Below are 27,598 nucleotides of genomic sequence, written 5' to 3'. Positions count from 1 at the left end.
GGGGGGGGGGGGGGGTGAGGGAGGGGTCTTTCCCTGTGATACATATTGTTGGCTCTGTGCCATGGGGTGGGGGGGGGGGGGGGGGGGGGGGTGTCGTTCCCAGACTAGTGTGGTAAAGTTCATGGTTACGTACTGTCTGTCTGTCTGTCTGCCTGCCTGCCTTTCTGTCTGCCTGTCTGCCTGCCTGCCTGTCTGTCTGTCTGTCTGTCTGTCTGTCTGTCTGTCTGTCTGTCTGCCTGTCTGCAATGCATATGACATGACCGGTCAGGGTTGAAATGGTTAATGCAGAAATGTTCATACTAGCCAGTAGCCAGGGAGCTGTGATGTCATGCCATACTTTTTATTTGTGTAAAAGTATGGCCCCTTGAGGGGCGCCCCCCCCCTCTCATTCTGTGGACCTTAATGACCAAATTAATAGAAAACACAGAAATAAAAAGTATGGCATGACATCACAGGTTAAACTCTATTCCCCCCCCCCCCATGGGGCTGACGCCCTGCACATAGACACACATTAAAACCTGGGAGCTGACCTGTACAACCACAGTCTGATACTGTTGTACTGACCAGTACAACCACAGTCTGATACTGTTGTACTGACCAGTACAACCACAGTCTGATACTGTTGTACTGACCAGTACAACCACAGTCTGATACTGTTGTACTGACCAGTACAACCACAGTCTGATACTGTTGTACTGACCAGTACAACCACAGTCTGATACTGTTGTACTGACCGGTACAACCTCAGTCTGATACTGTTGTACTGACCAGGACAACCACAGTCTGATACTGTTGTACTGACCAGTACAACCACAGTCTGATACTGTTGTACTGACCGGTACAACCTCAGTCTGATACTGTTGTACTGACCGGTACAACCACAGTCTGATACTGTTGTACTGACCTGTAGAACCACAGTCTGATACTGTTGTACTGACCGGTACAACCACAGTCTGATACTGTTGTACTGACCGGTACAACCACAGTCTGATACTCCTACTGACCGGTACAACCACAGTCTGATACTGTTGTACTGACCGGTACAACCACAGTCTGATACTGTTGTACTGACCAGTACAACCTCAGTCTGATACTGTTGTACTGACCGGTACAACCACAGTCTGATACTGTTGTACTGACCGGTACAACCTCAGTCTGATACTGTTGTACTGACCAGTACAACCTCAGTCTGATACTGTTGTACTGACCGGTACAACCACAGTCTGATACTGTTGTACTGTTTAGTACAACCACAGTCTGATACTGTTGTACTGACCGGTACAACCACAGTCTGATACTGTTGTACTGACCAGTACAACCACAGTCTGATACTCCTACTGACCGGTACAACCACAGTCTGATACTGTTGTACTGACCAGTACAACCACAGTCTGATACTGTTGTACTGACCAGTACAACCTCAGTCTGATACTGTTGTGCTGACCGGTACAACCACAGTCTGATACTGTTGTACTGACCAGTACAACCACAGTCTGATACTGTTGTACTGACCAGTACAACCACAGTCTGATACTGTTGTACTGACCAGTACAACCACAGTCTGATACTGTTGTACTGACCGGTACAACCTCAGTCTGATACTGTTGTACTGACCAGTACAACCTCAGTCTGATACTGTTGTACTGACCGGTACAACCACAGTCTGATACTGTTGTACTGACCAGTACAACCACAGTCTGATACTGTTGTACTGACCGGTACAACCACAGTCTGATACTGTTGTACTGACCGGTACAACCACAGTCTGATACTGTTGTACTGACCAGTACAACCACAGTCTGATACTGTTGTACTGACCGGTACAACCACAGTCTGATACTGTTGTACTGACCAGTACAACCACAGTCTGATACTGTTGTACTGACCAGTACAACCTCAGTCTGATACTGTTGTACTGACCGGTACAACCACAGTCTGATACTGTTGTACTGACCAGTACAACCACAGTCTGATACTGTTGTACTGACCAGTACAACCACAGTCTGATACTGTTGTACTGACCAGTACAACCACAGTCTGATATGTTGTACTGACCGGTACAACCACAGTCTGATACTGTTGTACTGACCAGTACAACCACAGTCTGATACTGTTGTACTGACCGGTACAACCACAGTCTGATACTGTTGTACTGACCAGTACAACCACAGTCTGATACTGTTGTACTGACCGGTACAACCTCAGTCTGATACTGTTGTACTGACCGGTACAACCACAGTCTGATACTGTTGTACTGACCAGTACAACCACAGTCTGATACTGTTGTACTGACCAGTACAACCACAGTCTGATACTGTTGTACTGACCAGTACAACCTCAGTCTGATACTGTTGTACTGACCAGTACAACCACAGTCTGATACTGTTGTACTGACCAGTACAACCACAGTCTGATACTGTTGTACTGACCAGTACAACCACAGTCTGATACTGTTGTACTGACCAGTACAACCTCAGTCTGATACTGTTGTACTGACCAGTACAACCACAGTCTGATACTGTTGTACTGACCGGTACAACCACAGTCTGATACTGTTGTACTGACCAGTCCTTGTTATGAAATAATCAAGTGCATGTGATCGATACACCACATGTCTGCCCCCCCCCCCTTTAAACATAAACACTTTATGATTTATTAAACATAAATGTTTTAGGATTTATTACTAAACATTTTATGATTCATTAAAGAGTTAAGGTTATAAAGTGGTGAATGAACGACTTGCACATGTTTTAAAAGCCCCGTTTAGCGAGCAAGATGAGGGGCTGCCAAACGGCAACAATTAGTCCATCAATAAACTAAAGTCAACACAAAAACTGTTACAACCATGATTAAGCTTAATGATTAATTAATTAACAGATTAACTGAATTAACTGATTAATTAAGCTTAATGATTATCATGATTAAGCACTCACTTGTTTACAATATGGTGCAGTGTTGGGGGGGACACGTGGCACAGTTGGTAGTGCTGTCGCCACTCGCCTCACAGCTAGAAGGTCCTGGGTTCGATTCCCGCTCGGGGCGCTGTGGGTGCTGGCGGCGTGTTTCCTCCTCCGTGTCATCAGTGCCCATACCCGAAGGCGGGGTTGGCGAAAGGGCCTTTCTGTGTGGAGTTTGCATGTTCTCCCCGTGTCCCCTAGGGTAGGTACCCTCACATGTTCTCCCCGTGTCCCCTAGGGTAGGTACCCTCACATGTTCTCCCCGTGTCCCCTAGGGTAGGTAGTAGGTACCCTCACAAAAAACATGTAGTAATCCTGGTCTCTATACTGCCTCCCCCTGGCCAGCCGGGGCGCCCGATGGAGGGGAAAGGAACTGGTTGGAATAACGTGTTCCTTCCACGCGCTACGTCCAACCAGGGAAACTCTCGCCCTGTCAGGTGTAAAGGAGCAACTTGGACACTCAGGCATGAAGGAAGCATGATTTCAACTCCGTTGCTCTCCCCTTGTCCCCCATATATGGGGACTAGGTTGGTGGAGGGTGTGTAGAGCCCAGGATATACATTAGATCATTTGCACAGGGGTGAAAAATGGGTTACAAAATCGTGGGATAAAAAAATATTTAAAAAAAATATATATATGGTGCAGTATTCATCCACACAGAACAGTCCTCTCTGATTGACAGCTCATACATCCACACAGAAAAGTCCTATCTGATTGACAGCTCATACATCCACACAGAAAAGTCCTATCTGATTGACAGCCCCATACATCATTCGGGAGTTTACCGGAATTTGTTGGAAAGTTTGAACGGGAGTTTCCTGTTAATGTACACGTCCGTATATTCCATGCTTTTTGCGCAGTGTAGAAGACTGGATGTTAAGGAGTAAACGAGGACACGGCCCTCTAATGCCATATAAACATAATTAACATAATTGTGCATTCATGTTATTTATCTCTGCTGAATGAAAACCGTTTGTAGATTCTGCTCTCTCAGGTCTTAATGACATAAACACAATTATTATGCACTCATGAGCTTATCTAATTTAGCAGCTCTCCCAGAATGCACTGCATTCCACGTGCATTTCCATTAGCTATGGGGCAGGGGTTTTCAACCAGCGGTCCAGGGACCACCAGGGGTCCTTTAGGGGGTTCCAGGTGGTCCCCAGCTAAATGGAGCTATTCTTTTAAAAGTAAAAAAATAAAATAATATGTCATTAATTTCTTTGTATATTTCAGGTATTTATCAACATAAATATATTCTTTACACATAATGTTCCAAAGTTCAATGCCAAAAAACACAATTAAACCACATTAATTAAACTAATTAAAGCACATTAAGCAATTCACTTATTTGAATTCGCATAGCGACACGTTGTGAACTTGCAGATCGGCTATTTATGGATAAATGTGAAAAGTAAATAAAATAAATCTTAAATCTCAAACTTAGAGTTCCTTCCTAAAGTCGGCTCTTCGGTGCTACTGAAAATTTCTGACGAGCCGAAATCATTTCGGCACTACAGCGCCGAAACAGCGGTAAAATAGGAGTATGAATCGGCCCAAAGTTCTTTAGTTTGGACCTTCCACCCTCTGGAACACAGCTAAGAAGTTCTTTAGTTTGGACCTTCCACCTTCTGGAACACCTCCATGGTCTTTAGTTTGGACCTTCCACCCTCTGGAACACCTCCATGGTCTTTAGTTTGGACCTTCCACCCTCTGGAACACCTCCATGGTCTTTAGTTTGGACCTTCCACCCTCTGGAACACGGCTAAGAAGTTCTGGCCTCCGTTTCTCTGCACCTTCTTGCCCTCCTCTGTACAGCTCCCCAGACGAGCCACGATGACGTCATCAGCCTGTCAGAACAACCGACACCTGGATTAACCCATTCTGACCTGAGATCAGATTCTAAAAATGTCTTCTACATCCTCCTGACAGTGTTCATTCTGACCTGAGATCAGATTCTAAAAATGTCTTCGATGTCAGTCGCTCTTTTCGATTTTTCAAAAATAGCAGACCTACAAGCTCGTAGCGCGCCACTCGGTGGCTCGCTATGAGCTTGTAGATCTGCTATTTTTCAATAGCTAAAGCACGTCATGGATGCTAAGACCAAAATGGGTTAACACACACACTGCTACACATGATGTCCTCAGCCTGTTGAATTAATCATTTCCATACATTTAAAAAAAAAGCAGAAAAAGCAGGTAATAAATAGTACCAGGTGTTCTTTAGATAATAAATCGTACCAGGTGTTCAATAGATAATAAATAGTACCAGGTGTTCTTTAGATAATAAATAGTACCAGGTGTTCTTTAGATAATAAATCGTACCAGGTGGTCTTTAGATAATAAATCGTACCAGGTGGTCTTTAGATAATAAATCGTACCAGGTGTTCAATAGATAATAAATAGTACCAGGTGTTCTTTAGATAATAAATAGTACCAGGTGTTCTTTAGATAATAAATCGTACCAGGTGTTCTTTAGATAATAAATCGTACCAGGTGTTCTTTAGATAATAAATAGTACCAGGTGTTCTTTAGATAATAAATCGTACCAGGTGTTCTTTAGATAATAAATAGTACCAGGTGTTCTTTAGATAATAAATAGTACCAGGTGTTCAATAGATAATAAATAGTACCAGGTGTTCTTTAGATAATAAATCGTACCAGGTGTTCTTTAGATAATAAATAGTACCAGGTGTTCTTTAGATAATAAATAGTACCAGGTGGTCTTTAGATAATAAATCGTACCAGGTGTTCTTTAGATAATAAATCGTACCAGGTGTTCTTTAGATAATAAATAGTACCAGGTGTTCTTTAGATAATAAATAGTACCAGGTGTTCTTTAGATAATAAATAGTACCAGGTGTTCTTTAGATAATAAATAGTACCAGGTGTTCTTTAGATAATAAATCGTACCAGGTGTTCAATAGATAATAAATCGTACCAGGTGTTCTTTAGATAATAAATAGTACCAGGTGTTCTTTAGATAATAAATAGTACCAGGTGTTCTTTAGATAATAAATAGTACCAGGTGTTCTTTAGATAATAAATCGTACCAGGTGTTCAATAGATAATAAATCGTACCAGGTGTTCGTCAGGAACTCGCGTGAACAGAGGATGCTCCGTGAAGTGCTTCACGATCCAGATGTGCACTTCCTCCACATCTGTGTTTGTGTACACCAAGCCCTGCAACCAATCAGATACACACACCAATTAAACACTGCAACCAATCAGATCCAAACACACCAATTAGTCTAGACCAATCCCTGCAACCATAGATAATGATATAAGACCCTAGATACCTCATTGGTCGCTGCAGTTAATTGGAGACCTGTAAAAAATAGGGGGAGGCGGAGGTGTGGAAAGCACGCTGCCTACTGGCCAATCACAGCGTGTCTTTTCCGGGACTTTCAAGTCAATCCAAAGGAGCTTTATTAGCCTGGTTAATAAACCAGACCGAATCAGCCATTGGCAAAAACAAATTGCCTGCCAGCGGATTACGGTCTGGAGAGGCTCAATTGTACGCCCATTTCCTACACCAGAGAACTGGGGCGGCCAATCGGGACACGGTATGCAATATGGGCGGGCTTTGGTACAGTGACTTTCAATGCTTGAGACCTTTGACTGACAGTAGCTCTGACCAATTGCGTCAAAGAGAAAATGTTTCAACCCGCCCCCCCGGGAAACAAGATCCATACACAGCCTCTCCAGACTCAAATACCACACGACCGTGTGATTTGAGTCTGGCTTATTAGCCAGGCTAGAGCTTTATTGGCATGAGGAAACAAACGTTTACGTTGCAAAGCAAGCACGCGGACGGAACGCCGATCTATCAGTTAATTAGTCATTATATTACATAAATATCATCATTTGATCCATCAGTTAATTATTTATTTTTGAGGGGCCCTAGCCCCTCCTATATTCAGCTATAGTGTAGATTTATAGGGCTCTAGCCCCTCCTATATTCAGCTATAGTGTAGATTTATAGGGCTCTAGCCCCTCCTATATTCAGCTGTAGATTTATAGGGCTCTAGCCCCTCCTATATTCAGCTATAGTGTAGATTTATAGGGCTCTAGCCCCTCCTATATTCAGCTGTAGATTTATAGGGCTCTAGCCCCTCCTATATTCAGCTATAGTGTAGATTTATAGGGCTCTAGCCCCTCCTATATTCAGCTATAGTGTAGATTTATAGGGCTCTAGCCCCTCCTATATTCAGCTGTAGATTTATAGGGCTCTAGCCCCTCCTATATTCAGCTATAGTGTAGATTTATAGGGCTCTAGCCCCTCCTATATTCAGCTGTAGTGTAGATTTATAGGGCTCTAGCCCCTCCTATATTCAGCTATAGTGTAGATTTATAGGGCTCTAGCCCCTCCTATATTCAGCTGTAGTGTAGATTTATAGGGCTCTAGCCCCTCCTATATTCAGCTATAGTGTAGATTTATAGGGCTCTAGCCCCTCCTATATTCAGCTATAGTGTAGATTTATAGGGCGCTAGCCCCTCCTATATTCAGCTATAGTGTAGATTTATAGGGCTCTAGCCCCTCCTATATTCAGCTGTAGATTTATAGGGCTCTAGCCCCTCCTATATTCAGCTATAGTGTAGATTTATAGGGCTCTAGCCCCTCCTATATTCAGCTGTAGATTTATAGGGCTCTAGCCCCTCCTATATTCAGCTGTAGATTTATAGGGCTCTAGCCCCTCCTATATTCAGCTATAGTGTAGATTTATAGGGCTCTAGCCCCTCCTATATTCAGCTATAGTGTAGATTTATAGGGCTCTAGCCCCTCCTATATTCAGCTGTAGATTTATAGGGCTCTAGCCCCTCCTATATTCAGCTGTAGTGTAGATTTATAGGGCTCTAGCCCCTCCTATATTCAGCTGTAGTGTAGATTTATAGGGCGCTAGCCCCTCCTATATTCAGCTGTAGTGTAGATTTATAGGGCTCTAGCCCCTCCTATATTCAGCTATAGTGTAGATTTATAGGGCTCTAGCCCCTCCTATATTCAGCTGTAGTGTAGATTTATAGGGCTCTAGCCCCTCCTATATTCAGCTGTAGATTTATAGGGCTCTAGCCCCTCCTATATTCAGCTATAGTGTAGATTTATAGGGCTCTAGCCCCTCCTATATTCAGCTATAGTGTAGATTTATAGGGCTCTAGCCCCTCCTATATTCAGCTGTAGATTTATAGGGCTCTAGCCCCTCCTATATTCAGCTATAGTGAAGATTTATAGGGCGCTAGCCCCTCCTATATTCAGCTGTAGTGTAGATTTATAGGGCTCTAGCCCCTCCTATATTCAGCTGTAGATTTATAGGGCTCTAGCCCCTCCTATATTCAGCTATAGTGTAGATTTATAGGGCTCTAGCCCCTCCTATATTCAGCTATAGTGTAGATGATAGGAGCGCCCCTCACTTCACACAGGTGTGATTTTATTACATATATATCATTATATTATCCCAGATAGATAACACTCCTGTGTCCTCATTTAACACAACAATACAAAGAAAACACATATTTCATCTTCAACTCTTCAAGCCTCGAAAGTCGAAATAATGATCTGGGCAAGAGTTCCCTCCAAAAAATAATGATCTGGGCAAGAGTTCCCTCCAAAAAAAAAAAAAACTAGCCTAGCTCCGACACTGCGGCTAATCACCTCGTAGGATATGTCAGTTCTGTTTGCTCTGGAGTGCAGACAGATAGCGTTAGCAGAATATTAGGATATGTCAGTGCTGTTTGCTTTGGACAGATAGCCTCAGGAGAATATAGATTTCTTGGAAGGTTCAACTATGATCAGACTTCAACTTCACCGCGTGTTAAAGTTAACTCGTTGCTGTTCACCTTTTCACTTTCTACAGGCCAGGGTGAGCAGTGTGTGGGGGGGGGGGGGGGGGGGGAGGGGTTACTCAGAGTGTATAGGGTCTAGTGTGTAGGGTCTAGTGTGTAGGGTCTATTGTGTAGGGTCTATTGTGTAGGGTCTAGTGTGTAGGGTCTATTGTGTAGGGTGTAGGGTCCTATTCTCAGAGTGTATAGGGTCTAGTGTGTAGGGTCTAGTGTGTAGGGTCTAGTGTGTAGGGTCTATTGTGTAGGGTCTAGTGTGTAGGGTCTAGTGTGTAGGGTGTAGGGTCCTATTCTCAGAGTGTGTAGGGTCTAGTGTGTAGGGTCCTACTCTCAGAGTGTGTAGGGTCTAGTGTGTAGGGTCTAGTGTGTAGGGTCCTACTCTCAGAGTGTGTAGGGTCTAGTGTGTAGGGCGTAGGGTCCTACTCTCAGAGTGTGTAGGGTCTAGTGTGTAGGGCGTAGGGTCCTACTCTCAGAGTGTGTAGGGTCTAGTGTGTAGGGCGTAGGGTCCTACTCTCAGAGTGTGTAGGGTCTAGTGTGTAGGGCATAGGGTCCTACTCTCAGAGTGTGTAGGGTCTAGTGTGTAGGGCGTAGGGTCCAGGACTCACCCCTACTCTCAGAGTGAAGGCGTACTCTGCTAACAGCGTTGGACTGATGATCCTCCACTTGTGTTTGGTCTTCTTGAAGTGAGGGTCCGGGAAGAGGAAGAACATCTTACTGAGCTGAAACACACAACAACATACTGTAGGTAAAGAAGAGGAAGAACATCTTACTGAGCTGAAACACACAACAACATACTGTAGGTAAAGAAGAGGAAGAACATCTTACTGAGCTGAAACACACAACAACATACTGTAGGTAAAGAAGAGGAAGAACATCTTACTGAGCTGAAACACACAACAACATACTGTAGGTAAAACAGGTACAAAGAGGAAGAACATCTTACTGAGCTGAAACACACAACAACATACTGTAGGTAAAACAGGTACAAAGAGGAAGAACATCTTACTGAGCTGAAACACACAACAACATACTGTAGATAAACAACAACAACATACTGTAGATAAACAACAACAACATACTGTAGGTAAAACAGGTACAAAGGGTGTGAAGAAAGCAATACAGATCTGTGTTAATTACATACAGATCTATTCACAATAAACATGCGTGTTTATTAGTAGTGGTTTTCAACTCTTTTCACATCAAGGATTATTTATTTATTCAGCATCTGAGCCACGGACCACCATCTGATGACATTTAGCCTCTCAGACCCATCTGAGCCACGGACCACCATCTGATGACATTTAGCCTCTCAGACCCATCTGAGCCACGGACCACCATCTAATGACATTTAGCCTCTCAGACCCATCTGAGCCACGGACCACCATCTAATGACATTTAGCCTCTCAGACCCATCTGAGCCACGGACCACCATCTGATGACATTTAGCCTCTCAGACCCATCTGAGCCACGGACCACCATCTGATGACATTTAGCCTCTCAGACCCATCTGAGCCACGGACCACCATCTGATGACATTTAGCCTCTCAGACCCATCTGAGCCACGGAACCACCATCTGATGACATTTAGCCTCTCAGACCCATCTGAGCCACGGACCACCATCTGATGACATTTAGCCTCTCAGACCCACCACGGACCACCATTTGATGACATTTAGCCTCTCAGACCCATCTGAGCCACAGACCACCATCTGATGACATTTAGCCTCTCAGACCCATCTGAGCCACAGACCACCATCTGATGACATTTAGCCTCTCAGACCCATTTGAGCCACAGACCACCATCTGATGACATTCAGCCTCTCAGACCCATCTGAGCCACGGATCACCATCTGATGACATTTAGCCTCTCAGACCCATCTGAGCCACGGACCACCATCTGATGACATTTAGCCTCTCAGACCCATCTGAGCCACGGACCACCATCTGATGACATTTAGCCTCTCAGACCCATCTGAGCCACGGACCACCATCTGATGACATTCAGCCTCTCAGACCCATCTGAGCCACGGACCACCATCTGATGACATTCAGCCTCTCAGACCCATCTGAGCCACGGACCACCATCTGATGACATTTAGCCTCTCAGACCCATCTGAGCCACGGACCACCATCTGATGACATTTAGCCTCTCAGACCCATCTGAGCCACGGACCACCATCTGATGACATTTAGCCTCTCAGACCCATCTGAGCCACGGACCACCATCTGATGACATTTAGCCTCTCAGACCCATCTGAGCCACGGACCACCATCTGATGACATTTAGCCTCTCAGACCCATTTGAGCCACGGACCACCATCTGATGACATTTAGCCTCTCAGACCCATCTGAGCCACGGACCACCATCTGATGACATTTAGCCTCTCAGACCCATCTGAGCCACGGACCACCATTTGATGACATTTAGCCTCTCAGACCCATCTGAGCCACGGAACCACCATTTGATGACATATAGCCTCTCAGACCCATCTGAGCCACGGACCACCATCTGATGACATTTAGCCTCTCAGACCCATCTGAGCCACGGACCACCATCTGATGACATTTAGCCTCTCAGACCCATCTGAGCCACGGACCACCATCTGATGACATTTAGCCTCTCAGACCCATCTGAGCCACGGACCACCATCTGATGACATTTAGCCTCTCAGACCCATCTGAGCCACGGACCACCATCTGATGACATTTAGCCTCTCAGACCCATCTGAGCCACGGACCACCATCTGATGACATTTAGCCTCTCAGACCCATCTGAGCCACGGACCACCATCTGATGACATTTAGCCTCTCAGACCCATCTGAGCCACGGACCACCATCTGATGACATTTAGCCTCTCAGACCCATCTGAGCCACGGACCACCATCTGATGACATTTAGCCTCTCAGACCCATCTGAGCCACGGACCACCATCTGATGACATTTAGCCTCTCAGACCCATCTGAGCCACGGAACCACCATCTGATGACATTTAGCCTCTCAGACCCATCTGAGCCACGGACCACCATCTGATGACATTCAGCCTCTCAGACCCATCTGAGCCACGGACCACCATCTGATGACATTTAGCCTCTCAGACCCATCTGAGCCACGGACCACCATCTGATGACATTTAGCCTCTCAGACCCATCTGAGCCACGGACCACCATCTGATGACATTTAGCCTCTCAGACCCATCTGAGCCACGGACCACCATCTGATGACATTTAGCCTCTCAGACCCAAAACTAAAAAATATTTCATTGTCGTTGGATAAGATTTTGTCCACAATTCCATACTGTGTTGATGTTGGTACCATTAGGAGAGATAACAGGCAAACGTTGATCAAAATAACAATTCTCTAATTGTGTAGACTTCTTGTAAATTAAGTAATGCAGATGAACAATAATTCAACTCATTTGAGTTAATTTTACACTCTCAAGAGCTCCATTTGGTTACCAACTCTCCATAATTTAGCTGCGGGGACCACTTGGAACTCCCTCAAGGACCACTGGTGGTCCCCGGACCACTGATTGAGAACCACGGAAATAGGTCAAAAAAGATTTCAACGTTATCTGAACTTCTGGTGAAGAAAAAAACAAAACAAAACCAACTGTTCACTCCTCCTGTCAATACTTCAGTCGATACACGTGTAGCCTGTTTGTTATGTAAGGGTTAGTTAATGATAATTAATGTTTATGTTAAATGTTAGTTATATAATATAAGGGAAGAGAGTGAAAGTATAGATATAAATATTAGCAGCTCAGTCAAGTTTGTACTTGAACTGAGAACAATACTTTGTACTTGACTAGGCCCTGCTTGCTTTAAAGACCAATACTTTGTACTTGACTAGGCCCTGCTTGCTTTAAAGACCAATACTTTGTACTTGACTAGGCCCTGCTTGCTTTAAAGACCAATACTTTGTACTTGACTAGGCCCTGCTTGCTTTAAAGACCAATACTTTGTACTTGACTAGGCCCTGCTTGCTTTAGGAACCCCCCAGAAGCAAAGATTTGAGTTAAAACTGTTCGCTGTGAAAGAATATACATTCAAAGATTTGCGCGTCATTTTCAAGATTTTTCTAAAATAGCAGACCTACAAGCTCGTAGCGCGGCACTCGGTGCTGCGCTATGAGCTTGTAGATCTGCTATTTTTCAACAGCTAAAGCATAACATAATGACACCATATCTGATTGACAGCCCATACATCCACACAGAAAAGTCCTATCTGATTGACAGCCCATACATCCACACAGAAAAGTCCTCTCTGATTGACAGCCCATACATCCACACAGAAAAGTCCTATCTGATTGACAGCCCATACATCCACACAGTAAAGTCCTATCTGATTGACAGCCCATACATCCACACAGTAAAGTCCTATCTAATTGACAGCCCCATACATCCACACAGAAAAGTCCTATCTGATTGACAGCCCATACATCCACACAGAAAAGTCCTCTCTGATTGACAGCCCATACATCCACACAGAAAAGTCCTCTCTGATTGACAGCCCATACATCCACACAGAAAAGTCCTCTCTGATTGACAGCCCATACATCCACACAGAAAAGTCCTCTCTGATTGACAGCCCATACATCCACACAGAAAAGTCCTCTCTGATTGCATTAAACAACGTTAAATAACATTAAACTCACTTTGCAACTCGGTTTGAGATTCACTTCATGCATGCGTATACCCTCTATTCAAAAATAGCAGATCTACAAGCTCATCATAGTGTGCTATGGGATTGTAGATCCGATGTTTTTGAAGAAAACAAAATGAGAATTTGTGCAATTCTTTAAATATATAAATATCTTTTAAAAGTGAACATTTTTAACTCAAACTCTTTGCATTCAGGAGGTCAGCTGGTTCCATTAGTACACTCAGAGTTACAGACCCATAAGGGTCCATTTGGTTCCATTTGTACACTCAGAGCTACAGACCCGTAAGGGTCCGTTTGGTTCCATTTGTACACTCAGTTACAGACCCATAAGGGTCCGTTTGGTTCCATTTGTACACTCAGAGCTACAGACCCATAAGGGTCCGTTTGGTTCCATTTGTACACTCAGAGTTACAGACCCATAAGGGTCCGTTTGGTTCCATTTGTACACTTAGAGTTACAGACCCATAAGGGTCCGTTTGGTTCCATTTGTACACTCAGAGTTACAGACCCGTAAGGGTCCGTTTGGTTCCATTTGTACACTCAGTTACAGACCCATAAGGGTCCATTTGGTTCCATTTGTACACTCAGAGTTACAGACCCGTAAGGGTCCGTTTGGTTCCATTTGTACACTCAGTTACAGACCCATAAGGGTCCATTTGATTCCATCTAATGTACACTGCATATTTCCAAAAAAAAAGTAGCCTGTGCGTTTAATAAAATTTGCCCTCGTTGAAAACAATGTATTTCCAACTCCAACTTGTCTTAATTCAGGCTGCATGAACAGCACTCGAGCGCTCGGTTCAAATGTGGTAACTCTTCTATTAGATGGCTCTGGATTGCACTGCAGAACTTAAGGCTGTTATATTTATGTCTGGCCCGTAATTTGGTTACGGTTTGGGCAGAAAATAATTCCAGGAGGGCATTCGAGGTAAAGTAATTATGATCAACGTTTGCCTGGTGTGACCCTGCTACAGTAAGCTGTGGACCTAAAGCTAACACGTCTCAGGCTAAGTGGATAAAACACTTGCTTCTATGAACCGTCAGCTGATGTTGAGCCTGGCGTGCGTTGCGTTCACTAACCTCCATTGTTTCACAAACCCGTGGCTATTTCCTTAACTCAGAATTAATTAAAGGCCAGGAGCCAGTCCAGGATAGAAAGGGGCTTATTTCATTTATAACACTTTCTGGGGGCATTTCAACGTGTTTACACAGCTGACAGACCCCCCCCCCCCTATAAGCCCATTGACCGTCAAACCAGTGTTGATTTCCTTGACTAAAAAAAACGAAAAATGTTGAGTGTCGAGCCCCAAGGACCCCCAAACTGAAAGGATGTGCCAGGGACCCCCATAAGAGCAGATTGTTACGGCTCTAGCAGTGATTCTCCAGGGACCCCCATAAGAGCAGATTGTTACGGCTCTAGCAGTGATCCAGGGACCCCCATAAGAGCAGATTGTTACGGCTCTAGCAGTGATCCAGGGACCCCCATAAGAGCAGATTGTTACGGCTCTAGCAGTGATTCTCCAGGGACCCCCATAAGAGCAGATTGTTACGGCTCTAGCAGTGATCCAGGGACCCCCATAAGAGCAGATTGTTACGGCTCTAGCAGTGATCCAGGGACCCCCATAAGAGCAGATTGTTACGGCTCTAGCAGTGATCCAGGGACCCCCATAAGAGCAGATTGTTACGGCTCTAGCAGTGATTCAGGGACCCCCATAAGAGCAGATTGTTACGGCTCTAGCAGTGATTCAGGGACCCCCATAAGAGCAGATTGTTACAGCTCTAGCAGTGATTCAGGGACCCCCATAAGAGCAGATTGTTACGGCTCTAGCAGTGATTCTCCAGGGACCCCCATAAGAGCAGATTGTTACGGCTCTAGCAGTGATCCAGGGACCCCCATAAGAGCAGATTGTTACGGCTCTAGCAGTGATCCAGGGAAGCCCATAAGAGCAGATTGTTACGGCTCTAGCAGTGATTCAGGGACCCCCATAAGAGCAGATTGTTACAGCTCTAGCAGTGATTCAGGGACCCCCATAAGAGCAGATTGTTACGGCTCTAGCAGTGATCCAGGGACCCCCATAAGAGCAGATTGTTACGGCTCTAGCAGTGATTCAGGGACCCCCATAAGAGCAGATTGTTACGGCTCTAGCAGTGATTCAGGGACCCCCATAAGAGCAGATTGTTACAGCTCTAGCAGTGATTCAGGGACCCCCATAAGAGCAGATTGTTACGGCTCTAGCAGTGATTCAGGGACCCCCATAAGAGCAGATTGTTACGGCTCTAGCAGTGATCCAGGGACCCCCATAAGAGCAGATTGTTACGGCTCTAGCAGTGATTCAGGGACCCCCATAAGAGCAGATTGTTACGGCTCTAGCAGTGATCCAGGGACCCCCATAAGAGCAGATTGTTACAGCTCTAGCAGTGATCCAGGGACCCCCATAAGAGCAGATTGTTACGGCTCTAGCAGTGATTCAGGGACCCCCATAAGAGCAGATTGTTACGGCTCTAGCAGTGATTCAGGGACCCCCATAAGAGCAGATTGTTACGGCTCTAGCAGTGATCCAGGGACCCCCATAAGAGCAGATTGTTACGGCTCTAGCAGTGATTCAGGGACCCCCATAAGAGCAGATTGTTACGGCTCTAGCAGTGATCCAGGGACCCCCATAAGAGCAGATTGTTACGGCTCTAGCAGTGATCCAGGGACCCCCATAAGAGCAGATTGTTACGGCTCTAGCAGTGATCCAGGGACCCCCATAAGAGCAGATTGTTACGGCTCTAGCAGTGATCCAGGGACCCCCATAAGAGCAGATTGTTACGGCTCTAGCAGTGATCCAGGGACCCCCATAAGAGCAGATTGTTACGGCTCTAGCAGTGATCCAGGGACCCCCATAAGAGCAGATTGTTACGGCTCTAGCAGTGATTCAGGGACCCCCATAAGAGCAGATTGTTACGGCTCTAGCAGTGATCCAGGGACCCCCATAAGAGCAGATTGTTACGGCTCTAGCAGTGATCCAGGGACCCCCATAAGAGCAGATTGTTACGGCTCTAGCAGTGATTCAGGGACCCCCATAAGAGCAGATTGTTACAGCTCTAGCAGTGATTCAGGGACCCCCATAAGAGCAGATTGTTACAGCTCTAGCAGTGATTCAGGGACCCCCATAAGAGCAGATTGTTACAGCTCTAGCAGTGATTCAGGGACCCCCATAAGAGCAGATTGTTACGGCTCTAGCAGTGATTCTCAACCATTTTCATTTCAAGGACCCCCAGTTGGACATGCAATAGGCGTACGGACCCCCATTTTAATGGCATTTCTATCTGGGGGACCCGCAATTTATTTTGTAAAAATCGATGTCAATTCAACTCTGAGTGTAGAAAAAGGCCACTCTCATGGTTACAGACCCGCCTATCATTCAGCTGGGGAGTGGGAACCCCCTGGAGCCCACTGGCCCTAGCCCCTTAGAGGGGAGTGGGGACCCCCTGGAGGGTCCCTGGAGCCCACTGGCCCTAGCCTAGCCCCTTAGATAGCACTTTATGTAGACTTAGATAGTATTTTAGACAGACTTATAGCTCGTTACGTAGACGGCACTAGAATTGCATTCTATGTAGTCACAGCACTTCATAGTATACACATGTATATTGTATAATATATAATATAGTATAGTATGTATAGTTGACATATAAGATACTCCACTGTTACGTTCTTAGTTTATACATGATTCATGATAACTACTTTTTATATATTTACAATTTACAATTTACAATGTAGGCATTTAGCAGACGCTCTTAATCCAGAGCGACTTACATTTAAGCAAGAACAAAAGCATGGGAATACATCACATAAAAACATTTATCATGAAACATGCGTAAGCTAAGAAAGTAACAGTGGAATATCTATATAATGAAACTATACATACACTATACATATAAACTATACATATTTACTACTATGCTATACATATGTACTATGGCGTGCTATGACTATATACAATACAATTATAGTGCTGTCTACATAACATGCTATAAGTCTGTGTCAAATATGTGATGTATGCCATGCTTTTGTTTTTGCTTAAATGTAAGTGGCTCTGGATCAAGAGCGTCTGCTAAATGCCTGAACTGTAAATTGTTCTAGGACAGTCGGATAATAATAATAAGTGGTGATAAACGCCAGACGGTCACATACTGTACATGCGAGAGACTTGCTGTGTCATCAGAAACCAAGCCCGGTCAGTCATAAACCAAGAACATATTGAGCCATTAAACTGCTCTTTCATTTCATTTCATAACAACAGGCCATAAACTGGCCTCTCATTCCAGTCGTAACGTTTTCCACTTTAAAAGCCGACGGCGAGCCTTTGATTTAAAACGAGGTTCTCCTTCGTTATAAACCCCCTCATTCTGTATGCTCCACTACATCACTTTAACCCATTCTGGGCGGGAACCCCTTTGGGTGTTTTAAGCACTATGTTACGATGTCACTACGATAAGACAGAAGTTCTCATAATCGGTTCTAGCGAGCAGAAATAATCAATAATAAGCAGACTTGGCAACCTGACTGTAGAAAGTAACAGTACAGTAAAGAACCTGGGGGTTATTATTGATTCTGAATTGAATTTTAATTCACACATTAATCATGTTACCAAGATTGCCTTTTTTCACCTTAGAAATATTGCACGAATCAGAGCCTATTTGTCCTTGGACGATGCAAAAACGCTAATCCACGCCTTTGTTTTTTCTCGGCTTGATTACTGCAATGCACTCTTTTCAGGACTGCCTAAGAAAACGACTGACAGATTACAACTTGTCCAAAATGCAGCAGCTAGAGTTTTAACTAGAACTAAGATGAGAGAACATATTACTCCAGTTTTGGCATCACTGCACTGGCTTCCGGTTGTTTTTAGGATTGATTTTAAAATTATTTTACTTGTCTATAAAGCTCTCAATGGTCTCGCACCTCCGTACCTCCGTGACTGCCTACCTAGATATGTCCCTAACCGCCCCCTCAGGTCCTCCAATGCTGGCCTACTTGAAGTGCCTAAAAGAATGTGCACAAAAAAATATGGTGAGGCAGCTTTTTGCTTCTACGGCCCAACAGCCTGGAATAAACTTCCATTCGAGCTCAGACAAGCACCCTCTGTAGACATTTTTAAATCTCAACTCAAGACTCACCTCTTCACCCTTGCTTTTAGTTGAGTTTTACTATGCACGTTCCTGCCCTGACTAATTTGCTGCATGTGGTGTTTTTATTTATTTTATGTTCTTAAATTCAATTTTGTTCTTTGCCATTGTTCTATCATTTTAACTACTTGTGTTGTATTGTATTTTATTTTTGTGCCCTGCCCTGTGAAGCACTTTGAGCTGCATTTATGTATGAAAGGTGCTATACAAATAAAGTTTATTATTATTATTATTATGTTATACTTCAGCTATTTAAAAATAGCAGATCTACAAGCTCGTAAGCGCGGCACCCTACGAGCTTGTAGATCTGCTATTTATTTTTAAATCTTGATATATTCTTTCAGAGTCAACGTTTTTAACTCAAATCTTTGAATATGTATTCTTTCAGAGCAAACGTTTTTAACTCAAATCCTTGAATATGTATTCTTTCAGAGCAAACGTTTTTAACTCAAATCTTTGAATATGTATTCTTTCAGAGCAAACGTTTTTAACTCAAATCTTTGAATATGTATTCTTTCAGAGCGAACGTTTTTAACTCAAATCTTTGAATATATATTATTTCAGAGCAAACGTTTTTAACTCAAATCTTTGAATATGTATTCTTTCAGAGCAAACGTTTTTTTTTTTTTTTTTAAGATATTTTTTTGCGGCTTACGCCTTTTATTGATTTTTGAAGGGACAGACAGTAGGCTGACAGGAAACGGGAGAGAGATGGGGGGATGACATGCAGTAAAGGCCGTGTCGGGTCCGGGAGTCGAACCCGCGGCACACTGCGACTGGATTACCAGTCCGGTGCCCAGACCGTTACGCTACGGCCTGGGCCAGAGCAAACGTTTTTAACTCAAATCTTTGAATATATATTCTTTCAGAGCGAACGTTTTTAACTCAAATCTTTGAATATGTACTCTTTCAGAGCAAACGTTTTTAACTCAAATCTTTGAATATGTATTCTTTCAGAGCGAACGTTTTTAACTCAAATCTTTGAATATGTATTCTTTCAGAGCGAACGTTTTGAACTCAAATCTTTGAATATGTATTCTTTCAGAGCGAACGTTTTTAACTCAAATCTTTGAATATGTATTCTTTCAGAGCGAACGTTTTTAACTCAAATCTTTGAATATGTATTCTTTCAGAGCGAACGTTTTGAACTCAAATCTTTGAATATGTATTATTTCAGAGCGAACGTTTTTAACTCAAATCTTTGAATATGTATTCTTTCAGAGCGAACGTTTTTAACTCAAATCTTTGCTTCTGGGAGGTTCCTGGAACAACATATTTTCAGATGGGGGTCCCCAGCCAAATACATAATTCTGGGGGTCCTTGACATGAAAAAGGTTGAGAACCACTGATATATGTATAAACATGAGGTTTTACAGAAAACTGTCAGGATTTAGAAGACATTTTGTAGAATCTGGTCTCAGGTCGAAATGGGTTAACATCTTTAAACCCCCAACATTCTGTACGTTCCAAACGGAGCACAGTGGAACTCCAGGCTTTATTATTTTATTATTACTGGGGATGGAGCTGAAAAAACCCCATAAGAAGCTAATTGAGTACCCATTGTTACCCGGTATCGATAAGCTTTAGGCTTATCGAGTACCCGGTATCAATAAGCTTTGGGCTTATCCAGTACCCGGTATCAATAAGCTTTGGGCTTATCGAGTACCCGGTATCAATAAGCTTTGGGCTTATCGAGTACCCGGTATCGATAAGCTTTAGGCTTATCCAGTACCCGGTATCAATAAGCTTTGGGCTTATCCAGTACCCGGTATCAATAAGCTTTGGGCTTACGATGACTAAAACTAAGACTAAATATATTGACAATTTCAACAACAAATAGAAACTAGACTCAAATGTTAGGAAGAGACTAGTGGACAAGAGATCCAGTATAAGTAAAAGACACAAGTCATTTTACACTTGGTTGCATGCTGAAAATAGCAGATCTACAAGCGTTGTTCATCGTGACTGTTGTATAAAATAGCAGATCTACAAGCCTCATTCCTGACCCATGAAGAAACATTGTTGCATCTAATTAAAAAAAAAATCACACCCGTGTGAAGTGAGGAGCGCCCTTATCATTGAATCATCCATTCATTGTCAATGGGAATATAATCTTTGTGTAGGACAAAAATCTACACTAATAGAGCGTCGTAGTCCCGCCCCCTTTCATGACGCCAGGCCCAGTCCCGCCCCCTTTCATGACGCCAGGCCCAGTCCCGCCCCCTTTCATGACGACGCCAGGCCCAGGAAATAATTACCAATGCATTTCCTCATAGACATTTCAAAAAGCATTTATTTAAAGACCTTATAAGCGTCGTACGAAGCCAACTCGATTCGTGACAAATCATGACAACAAACAATATTTTGGACCAAACAAATAATTACAAAGAAGAAAAACGAAACAAAAAGTGTCGTAACCTGCCGTTTTTTTCTTCTTTCTAATTATTTGTTCGGCCCAAAACATTGTTTGTCGTCATGATTTGTCACAACTCGAGTTGGCTTTGTACGAGGCTTAAAAGGTCTTTAAATAAATACTTTCTGAAAAGTCTATGAGGAAAATGAACGGGGAATTATTTTCTGGGTCTCTCGAGGGGGCGGGACTGCAACGCTCTATTACCTTAACCCTTAGTGAAGAAGTTGGGCAGGTATTTCATGGTATTTCATACCTGTCCCTTAGTGAAGAAGTTGGGCAGGTATTTCATGGTATTTCATACCTGTCCCTTAGTGAAGAAGTTGGGCAGGTATTTCATGGTATTTGTTACCTCAAGGCTGGACTACTGCAACTCGCTATTATCAGGCTGCCCAGGTAAGTCTCTGAAAAGCCTACAGCTAGTTCAAAACGCTGCGGCGCGTGTGCTGACAGGTACCAGAAGAAGAGACCATATCACTCCTTCACTGGCCTCCCTACACTGGCTCCCGGTCAAACACAGAATAGAGTGCAAAATTCTTCTCCTCACCTACAAAGCTCTCAATGGTCAGGCACCACAATATCTCAAAGAACTCATTGATCCCTACAAACCAAATAGATTACCAGTGCGTCTACAGTATGCAAAAATGCTTACTGTCCCAACAATATCAAAAGTTACAATAGGAGGCAGGGCGTTTAGGTCCCAGGCACCTCAGCTGTGGAACCTTCTCCCGGCTTCGGTCCGTGGGGCTGACACGCTCTGCACATTCAAGACTAGGTTGAAAACCTTTCTCTACGACAAAGCTTATAGCTAGAGTTGTCTCCAAGTCTAGCTGGATATCATAGTCGTACATTGTTGTGTGGGTCTGTCTCCCAGCAGTACTTGTAATATACACTATATAGGCTCCAGTAAGGCCTGCCACTAATCCAACAATCTCTCCCCGGAGTCTCTTTTCGTCCTCCCCGTCGCAGTTCTGTGGACCTCTAATATTAACCCCCAACTGACTGCCGAGTGTGACCGTGGATCAGGCCTCTTCATGGAGCCCACCAGAAGTGTGACCATGGACCCGGCCTCACAGAGCTCGACCTCGACCAGATGTGGACCAGACCCTTCCACGGAGCCCACCTGTCTATTTCTCTCTCTCTGTCTATCTCTCTCTCTCTCCCTCTACCCCCCCCCCCCCCCCCCCCCCCCCGACACGGTGGAGGCAGATGGCCGCCCACCCTAGAGTCGGGTTCTGCCTGACGTTTCTTCCTAAAGGAGGAGTTTTTCGTTACCATTGTCGCAATATTGCTGCTCTGGGTGGATCTTTGTTGGTTGTAAAGTGTCTTGAGACAACTTGTTGTGATTTGACACTATAATAAAATTGAATTGAATTGAATATTTCATACCTGTCCCTTAGTGAAGAAGTTGGGCATGTATTTCATGGTATTTCATACCTGTCCCTTAGTGAAGAAGTTGGGCATGTATTTCATGGTATTTCATACCTGTCCCTTAGTGAAGAAGTTGGGCATGTATTTCATGGTATTTCATACCTGTCCCTTAGTGAAGAAGTTGGGCATGTATTTCATGGTATTTCATACCTGTCCCTTAGTGAAGAAGTTGGGCATGTATTTCATGGTATTTCATACCTGTCCCTTAGTGAAGAAGTTGGGCAGGTATTTCATGGTATTTCATACCTGTCCCTTAGTGAAGAAGTTGGGCAGGTATTTCATGGTATTTCATACCTGTCCCTTAGTGAAGAAGTTGGGCATGTATTTCATGGCGTTGCTGCGCAGACAGGCGATGTTCTGGTAGCCTCCCGGCGTGGCCTCCCTCAGCGATCGGATTCGGTCCTGGACATAATCTGACACCTTCACTCTGATCTCCAGCCCCAGCATCAGCCGGTCTGGGAACAGAGGAGACAGCTCCACTGTGTGGCCACCGAGGGAAGTGCATACAGTACAGACAGAGAGAGAGAGAGAGAGAGAGATAATTACAATAGAGTAGATACAGTACACAATAAATAAATAGAAAATCACACCCGTGTGAAGTGAGGGACGCTTTACCAACCCTTATCATCTTACATCATAACATTACATCATAATATGCCGATTTGCTCAGTGACAAAACAAACATTAAACTATGTTCATTGTTAATGGAAAGACAAACATTAAACCTCTATATATAGGAGGCCCTCAAAAAATACAATACAAGTTTACAATGTAGGCCTTTAGCTAAAACGCCTCTGTATGGACATACTGTGTGTATAGTATACACAGTATGTATATACAGTATATACACTGTATATACCCTGGATATCAACATGGAAATGCTTCTGGGCTCGTGAGGACTTGTCTGTACCTAGAAGGCCTCCGTATTGGACATTATACCCTGCATATATTTATACATGTAGGACACATATATACCCTGTATATATTTATACATGTAGGACACATATATACCCTGTATATATTTATATATGTAGGACTCGTCTGTACCTAGAAGGCCTCCGTATCCACATCCGATGTCTGCAAACTCCACCTGAGCTGTCGGAGCTGTTCCTGGATGTGTGTAGAGCTCTGGGTAGAGAGGAGACCAGTCCATGGTGTCTGGACTCACTGGGCTGAAAATATATATATAAATATATATGGCTAAAAACATGGCATGGATGCACCTGGGACGTATCCTCAGTGATGTATCCTGAGGTCATGGATGCACCTGGGACGTATCCTCAGTGATGTATCCTGAGGTCTTGGATGCACCTGGGACGTATCCTCAGTGATGTATCCTGAGGTCATGGATGCACCTGGGACGTATCCTCAGTGATGTATCCTGAGGTCTTGGATGCACCTGGGACGTATCCTCAGTGATGTATCCTGAGGTCTTGGATGCACCTGGGACGTATCCTCAGTGATGTATCCTGAGGTCTTGGATGCACCTGGGACGTATCCTCAGTGATGTATCCTGAGGTCAACGGGGTTTCGAGGTCTCTCAACATCATACCCCTCACTCAGGCGACCCAGCCGGGAGTGATCAAGTCCCGACTTACGGTATTACTGTGCTTAACTGACCAGCCAACTGGCCTGACCTGAACCCTACAGATAATCTAGGTTGTATCGTCGAGAGGAAGGTGTGAGACATGAGACTGAACAATACAAATTAATTTACGGCTGTTATCAAAGCAAACCTGGGCTTCAGGTGTAAAGGAGCAACTTGGACACTCAGGCATGAAGGAAGCATGAGTTCAAGTCCGTTGCTCTCCCCATGTCCCCCATATATATATGGGGACTATAGGTTGGTGGAGGGTGTGTAGAGCCCAGGATCACATTAGATGATTGACACAGGGTTGAAAAAATGGGTTACAAAATCGTGGGATAAAAAATATATTTAAAAAGAAGAAAAAAGCAAACCTGGGCTTCCATAACACCTCAACAGTGCCACAGGCTGATTACCTCCATGCCACGCCCCATTGATGAAATGATTTGTTCAAAAGTAGCCCAGACCACATATTAACTGCATACATTAATAATATACTTTTCAGATGGTCGACATTTCTGGATTAAAAAATATATATTCTTTTTTGTGTATTCTTCCGCCGTAGTCTGAAAACCCACCTTTTCAGACTCCATCATGGCCCATAGCACTTACCCTACCCCCTTAGATAGCATTTCTGTAGACTTAGATAGCATTTGATACAGACTTATAGCATGTTATGTAGACACCACTATAATTGCATTGTATATAGTTATAGCACGCCAAAGTACATATGTATAGCATAGTAGTATATATGTATAGTTTCATTATATAGATATTCCACTGTTACTTTCTTAGCTTACGCATGTTTCATGATAAATGCTTTTTATGTGATTTTTTTTGTTCTTGCTTAATGTAAATCGCTCTGGATTAAGAGCGTCTGCTAAATGCCTAAATTGTAAATTGTTAGTGGTCTCGTAAAATATTCTAATATTTTCAGATAGGATCTTTTTTATTTTCATGAGCTGTATGCCATAATCATCAAGATTAAAACAAAAAAAGGTTTTAAATAAGTCACTTTATGCACAATGAATTGAGAATATATGAAAGTTTCACTTTTTGAATTAATATTACGGAAGAAAATTAACTTTTACACAATATTCAAATTCTTTGAGGAGCTGTACATTTCAGAGGTTGTAGATCGGCTATTTTCAAAAGAGTGTTATGCATATTTTGATAACTTGAAACATTCTGCATAATAAAATGATCTTTATAACAGTTAAATGATCTTATAGTTCCATACTGTATAAATATAGTAATATTAATATTAATTAAATATTAATAGGGTTAGATCATTAGAGCTATGGATCAGAGCATTAGAGCTATGGGTCAGAGCATTAGAGCTATGGATCAGAGCATTAGAGCTATGGTTCAGAGGCTCAGAGCTGATGCCTCTGACGTGTGCAGTTCTTTATTTATTGAGTTTATTCCTCCGTCAGTATTTCACTTAAAACGTATTTCTGGTATAATAATAATAATAATAATAATAATAATAATAATAATAATAGTAATAGTAATAGTAATAGTAATAATACTACTACTACTACTACTACTAATAATAATAATAATAATAATAATAAAACAATAACAACTCACTATTCAAACGTGTGGTCTGCCATGGGGTTAGAATGGGCTCTCTGTCTGTAGAATCGTTTCTGAGGCATCGACGCCATCTTGTATTAAACGTAGGATCAGTATTAATTATTAGTGTTATTATTATTAGTGTTTAAATGATCAGTTGTAAAAGTTCCACTTCTAACCACGTTGTTTATAAAACGGGGTCGCATGCATATGACGTCAACAAGAAGGCTTCTTCTTTTGGTCTTCTTCTTGTGGGGTTTATTGGCGGTTGGCAAACAAATCTGTGCATTACCGCCACCTACTGGTGTCTGTATGTTACACGGTTACTCTCAAATACTCAAAAATGTGCCTATAGCACCTGTCTCCTGACACTTTCCTTAACATGTTTACTAGGTCGTACCTTTCTTTCATGTCTGCTAAATTCTCCCTTAATTGTCTTCTGTCTCCTTCATATGCCCTACAATTCATCATCACATGCTCAACTGTTTCCTCCTCCCCACAATGATCGAACCTCCCTGTGTTGTTTTCCTATCATTCATAAATAATGCTGTATTTAGGCCTGTAGGCCTATGTCCAAATCTTAAACGTGTTATTACTGTCTCTTCCCTTCTGCTCCTTCCTGATCACCTCTCCTACTTTCCTCTGAATTCCATAAAACCATCTTCCCTTCCTCTCCTCCTCCTCCCACCTCTTTTGCCATCTCTCTCCTTCATCTTTCTTTTAATAATGCTCTTTCCCTCCATCTTACTAACTTTCACTGCCATATGTCCTTAGATAAAACTAATAGGAGAGATAACAGATATAAAGACATCTAGATGTATGCTATATATGTCCATAGATAAAACTAATAGGAGAGATAACAGATAATGTATGGTGAGACATCTAGATATGTGATATAATGCTCCCGGACTAATAAGAGAGATAACAGATCTACATCTAGATGGATGCTATGTATGTAAATCTAGATAAAATGTGTAGAATGTGATATAGCTCAAGGACCAATAAGATAATAGAGGGTATGCATGTCACGTGACATCATCATCATAACTGTAAGTTATGCAGGAATGCCCACTGCCCCACTGAGTGGCAAAAAACTACTTTCTGGCCTTGACAGCCCATACATCCAAACAGAAATGTCCTATTTGATTGCATTAAATTACTTTAAACAACATTAAATTAACTTTGTCACTCAATTTTCCACTCGATTTGCCATTCACTTTATGCATGTGCATACATACCCTCTATAAGAGATAACGGGCAAACTTTGATCAAAATAACAATTCACTTCTTGTAAATGGACTTGCAGAAATGCAGATGTTTAACAATATATGGGTCCATTTGGACACACACGTCCACAGTTAACAGTTTTGTTTTGAGTTGTGCTTGAAATGTAGGCTACTGTAATTCTGCAATAATTATGTCAATGAATTAATAAACAATCAATCAATCAATCAATCAATCAGACAGGTCCATTTGGTTCTATTTGTACACTCTCAGAGTTAAATGAACCTTGATGTTACAATGTAAATGGGGGTCTCAGAGATATAAATGCCATTAAATGGGGGTCCGTAGACTAACGCATGTAAAACCGGGGGTCCTTGAAATGAAACGGGTTGAGAATCACTGCTAGAGCCGTAAATATATGGAACCAGTGCTTTGAGCTGCGTGTGTTGCAGAATGCATGGAAAAGTGGGTATTAACGCCATCTGGTGGTGGAATTTTACTGACAGAGGTAGAACTATACTTCGTCCGTACAACAGTGTTTTACAGTGGTATAACTATACTTCGTCCGTACAACCGTGTCTTACAGTGGTAGAACTATACTTCTTCCGTATAACCGTGTCTTACAGTGGTAGAACTATACTTCTTCCGTACCACCGTGTTTTACAGTGGTAGAACTATACTTCTTCCGTACCACCGTGTTTTACAGTGGTAGAACTATACTTCTTCCGTACAACCGTGTTTTACA

The 27,598-nt window shown here is 43.0% G+C and overlaps 1 protein-coding gene across 1 annotated transcript; it reads right to left on the bottom strand.

Moving 5' to 3' along the window:
• Positions 1-4,424: 4,424 nt before the first annotated feature.
• mettl1 (methyltransferase 1, tRNA methylguanosine) lies at positions 4,425-25,812 on the bottom strand. Its single transcript, XM_083788527.1, has 6 exons — positions 25,645-25,812; positions 23,514-23,638; positions 22,761-22,945; positions 9,397-9,510; positions 6,038-6,139; positions 4,425-4,807 (listed from the first exon to the last, which is right to left on the bottom strand). The coding sequence occupies exons 1-6, from the start codon at positions 25,719-25,721 to the stop codon at positions 4,691-4,693; spliced, it is 720 nt and encodes a 239-aa protein (XP_083644653.1). The 5' UTR covers positions 25,722-25,812; the 3' UTR covers positions 4,425-4,690.
• Positions 25,813-27,598: the final 1,786 nt, after the last annotated feature.

Source organism: Protomyctophum parallelum (genome assembly GCF_964188405.1).
Source record: "Protomyctophum parallelum genome assembly, chromosome: 18".
NCBI classification, from domain to species: domain Eukaryota; kingdom Metazoa; phylum Chordata; class Actinopteri; order Myctophiformes; family Myctophidae; genus Protomyctophum; species Protomyctophum parallelum.
The sequence above is the reverse complement of the archived record's forward strand: the minus strand, read 5'-3'. Positions and strand labels throughout refer to the sequence as shown.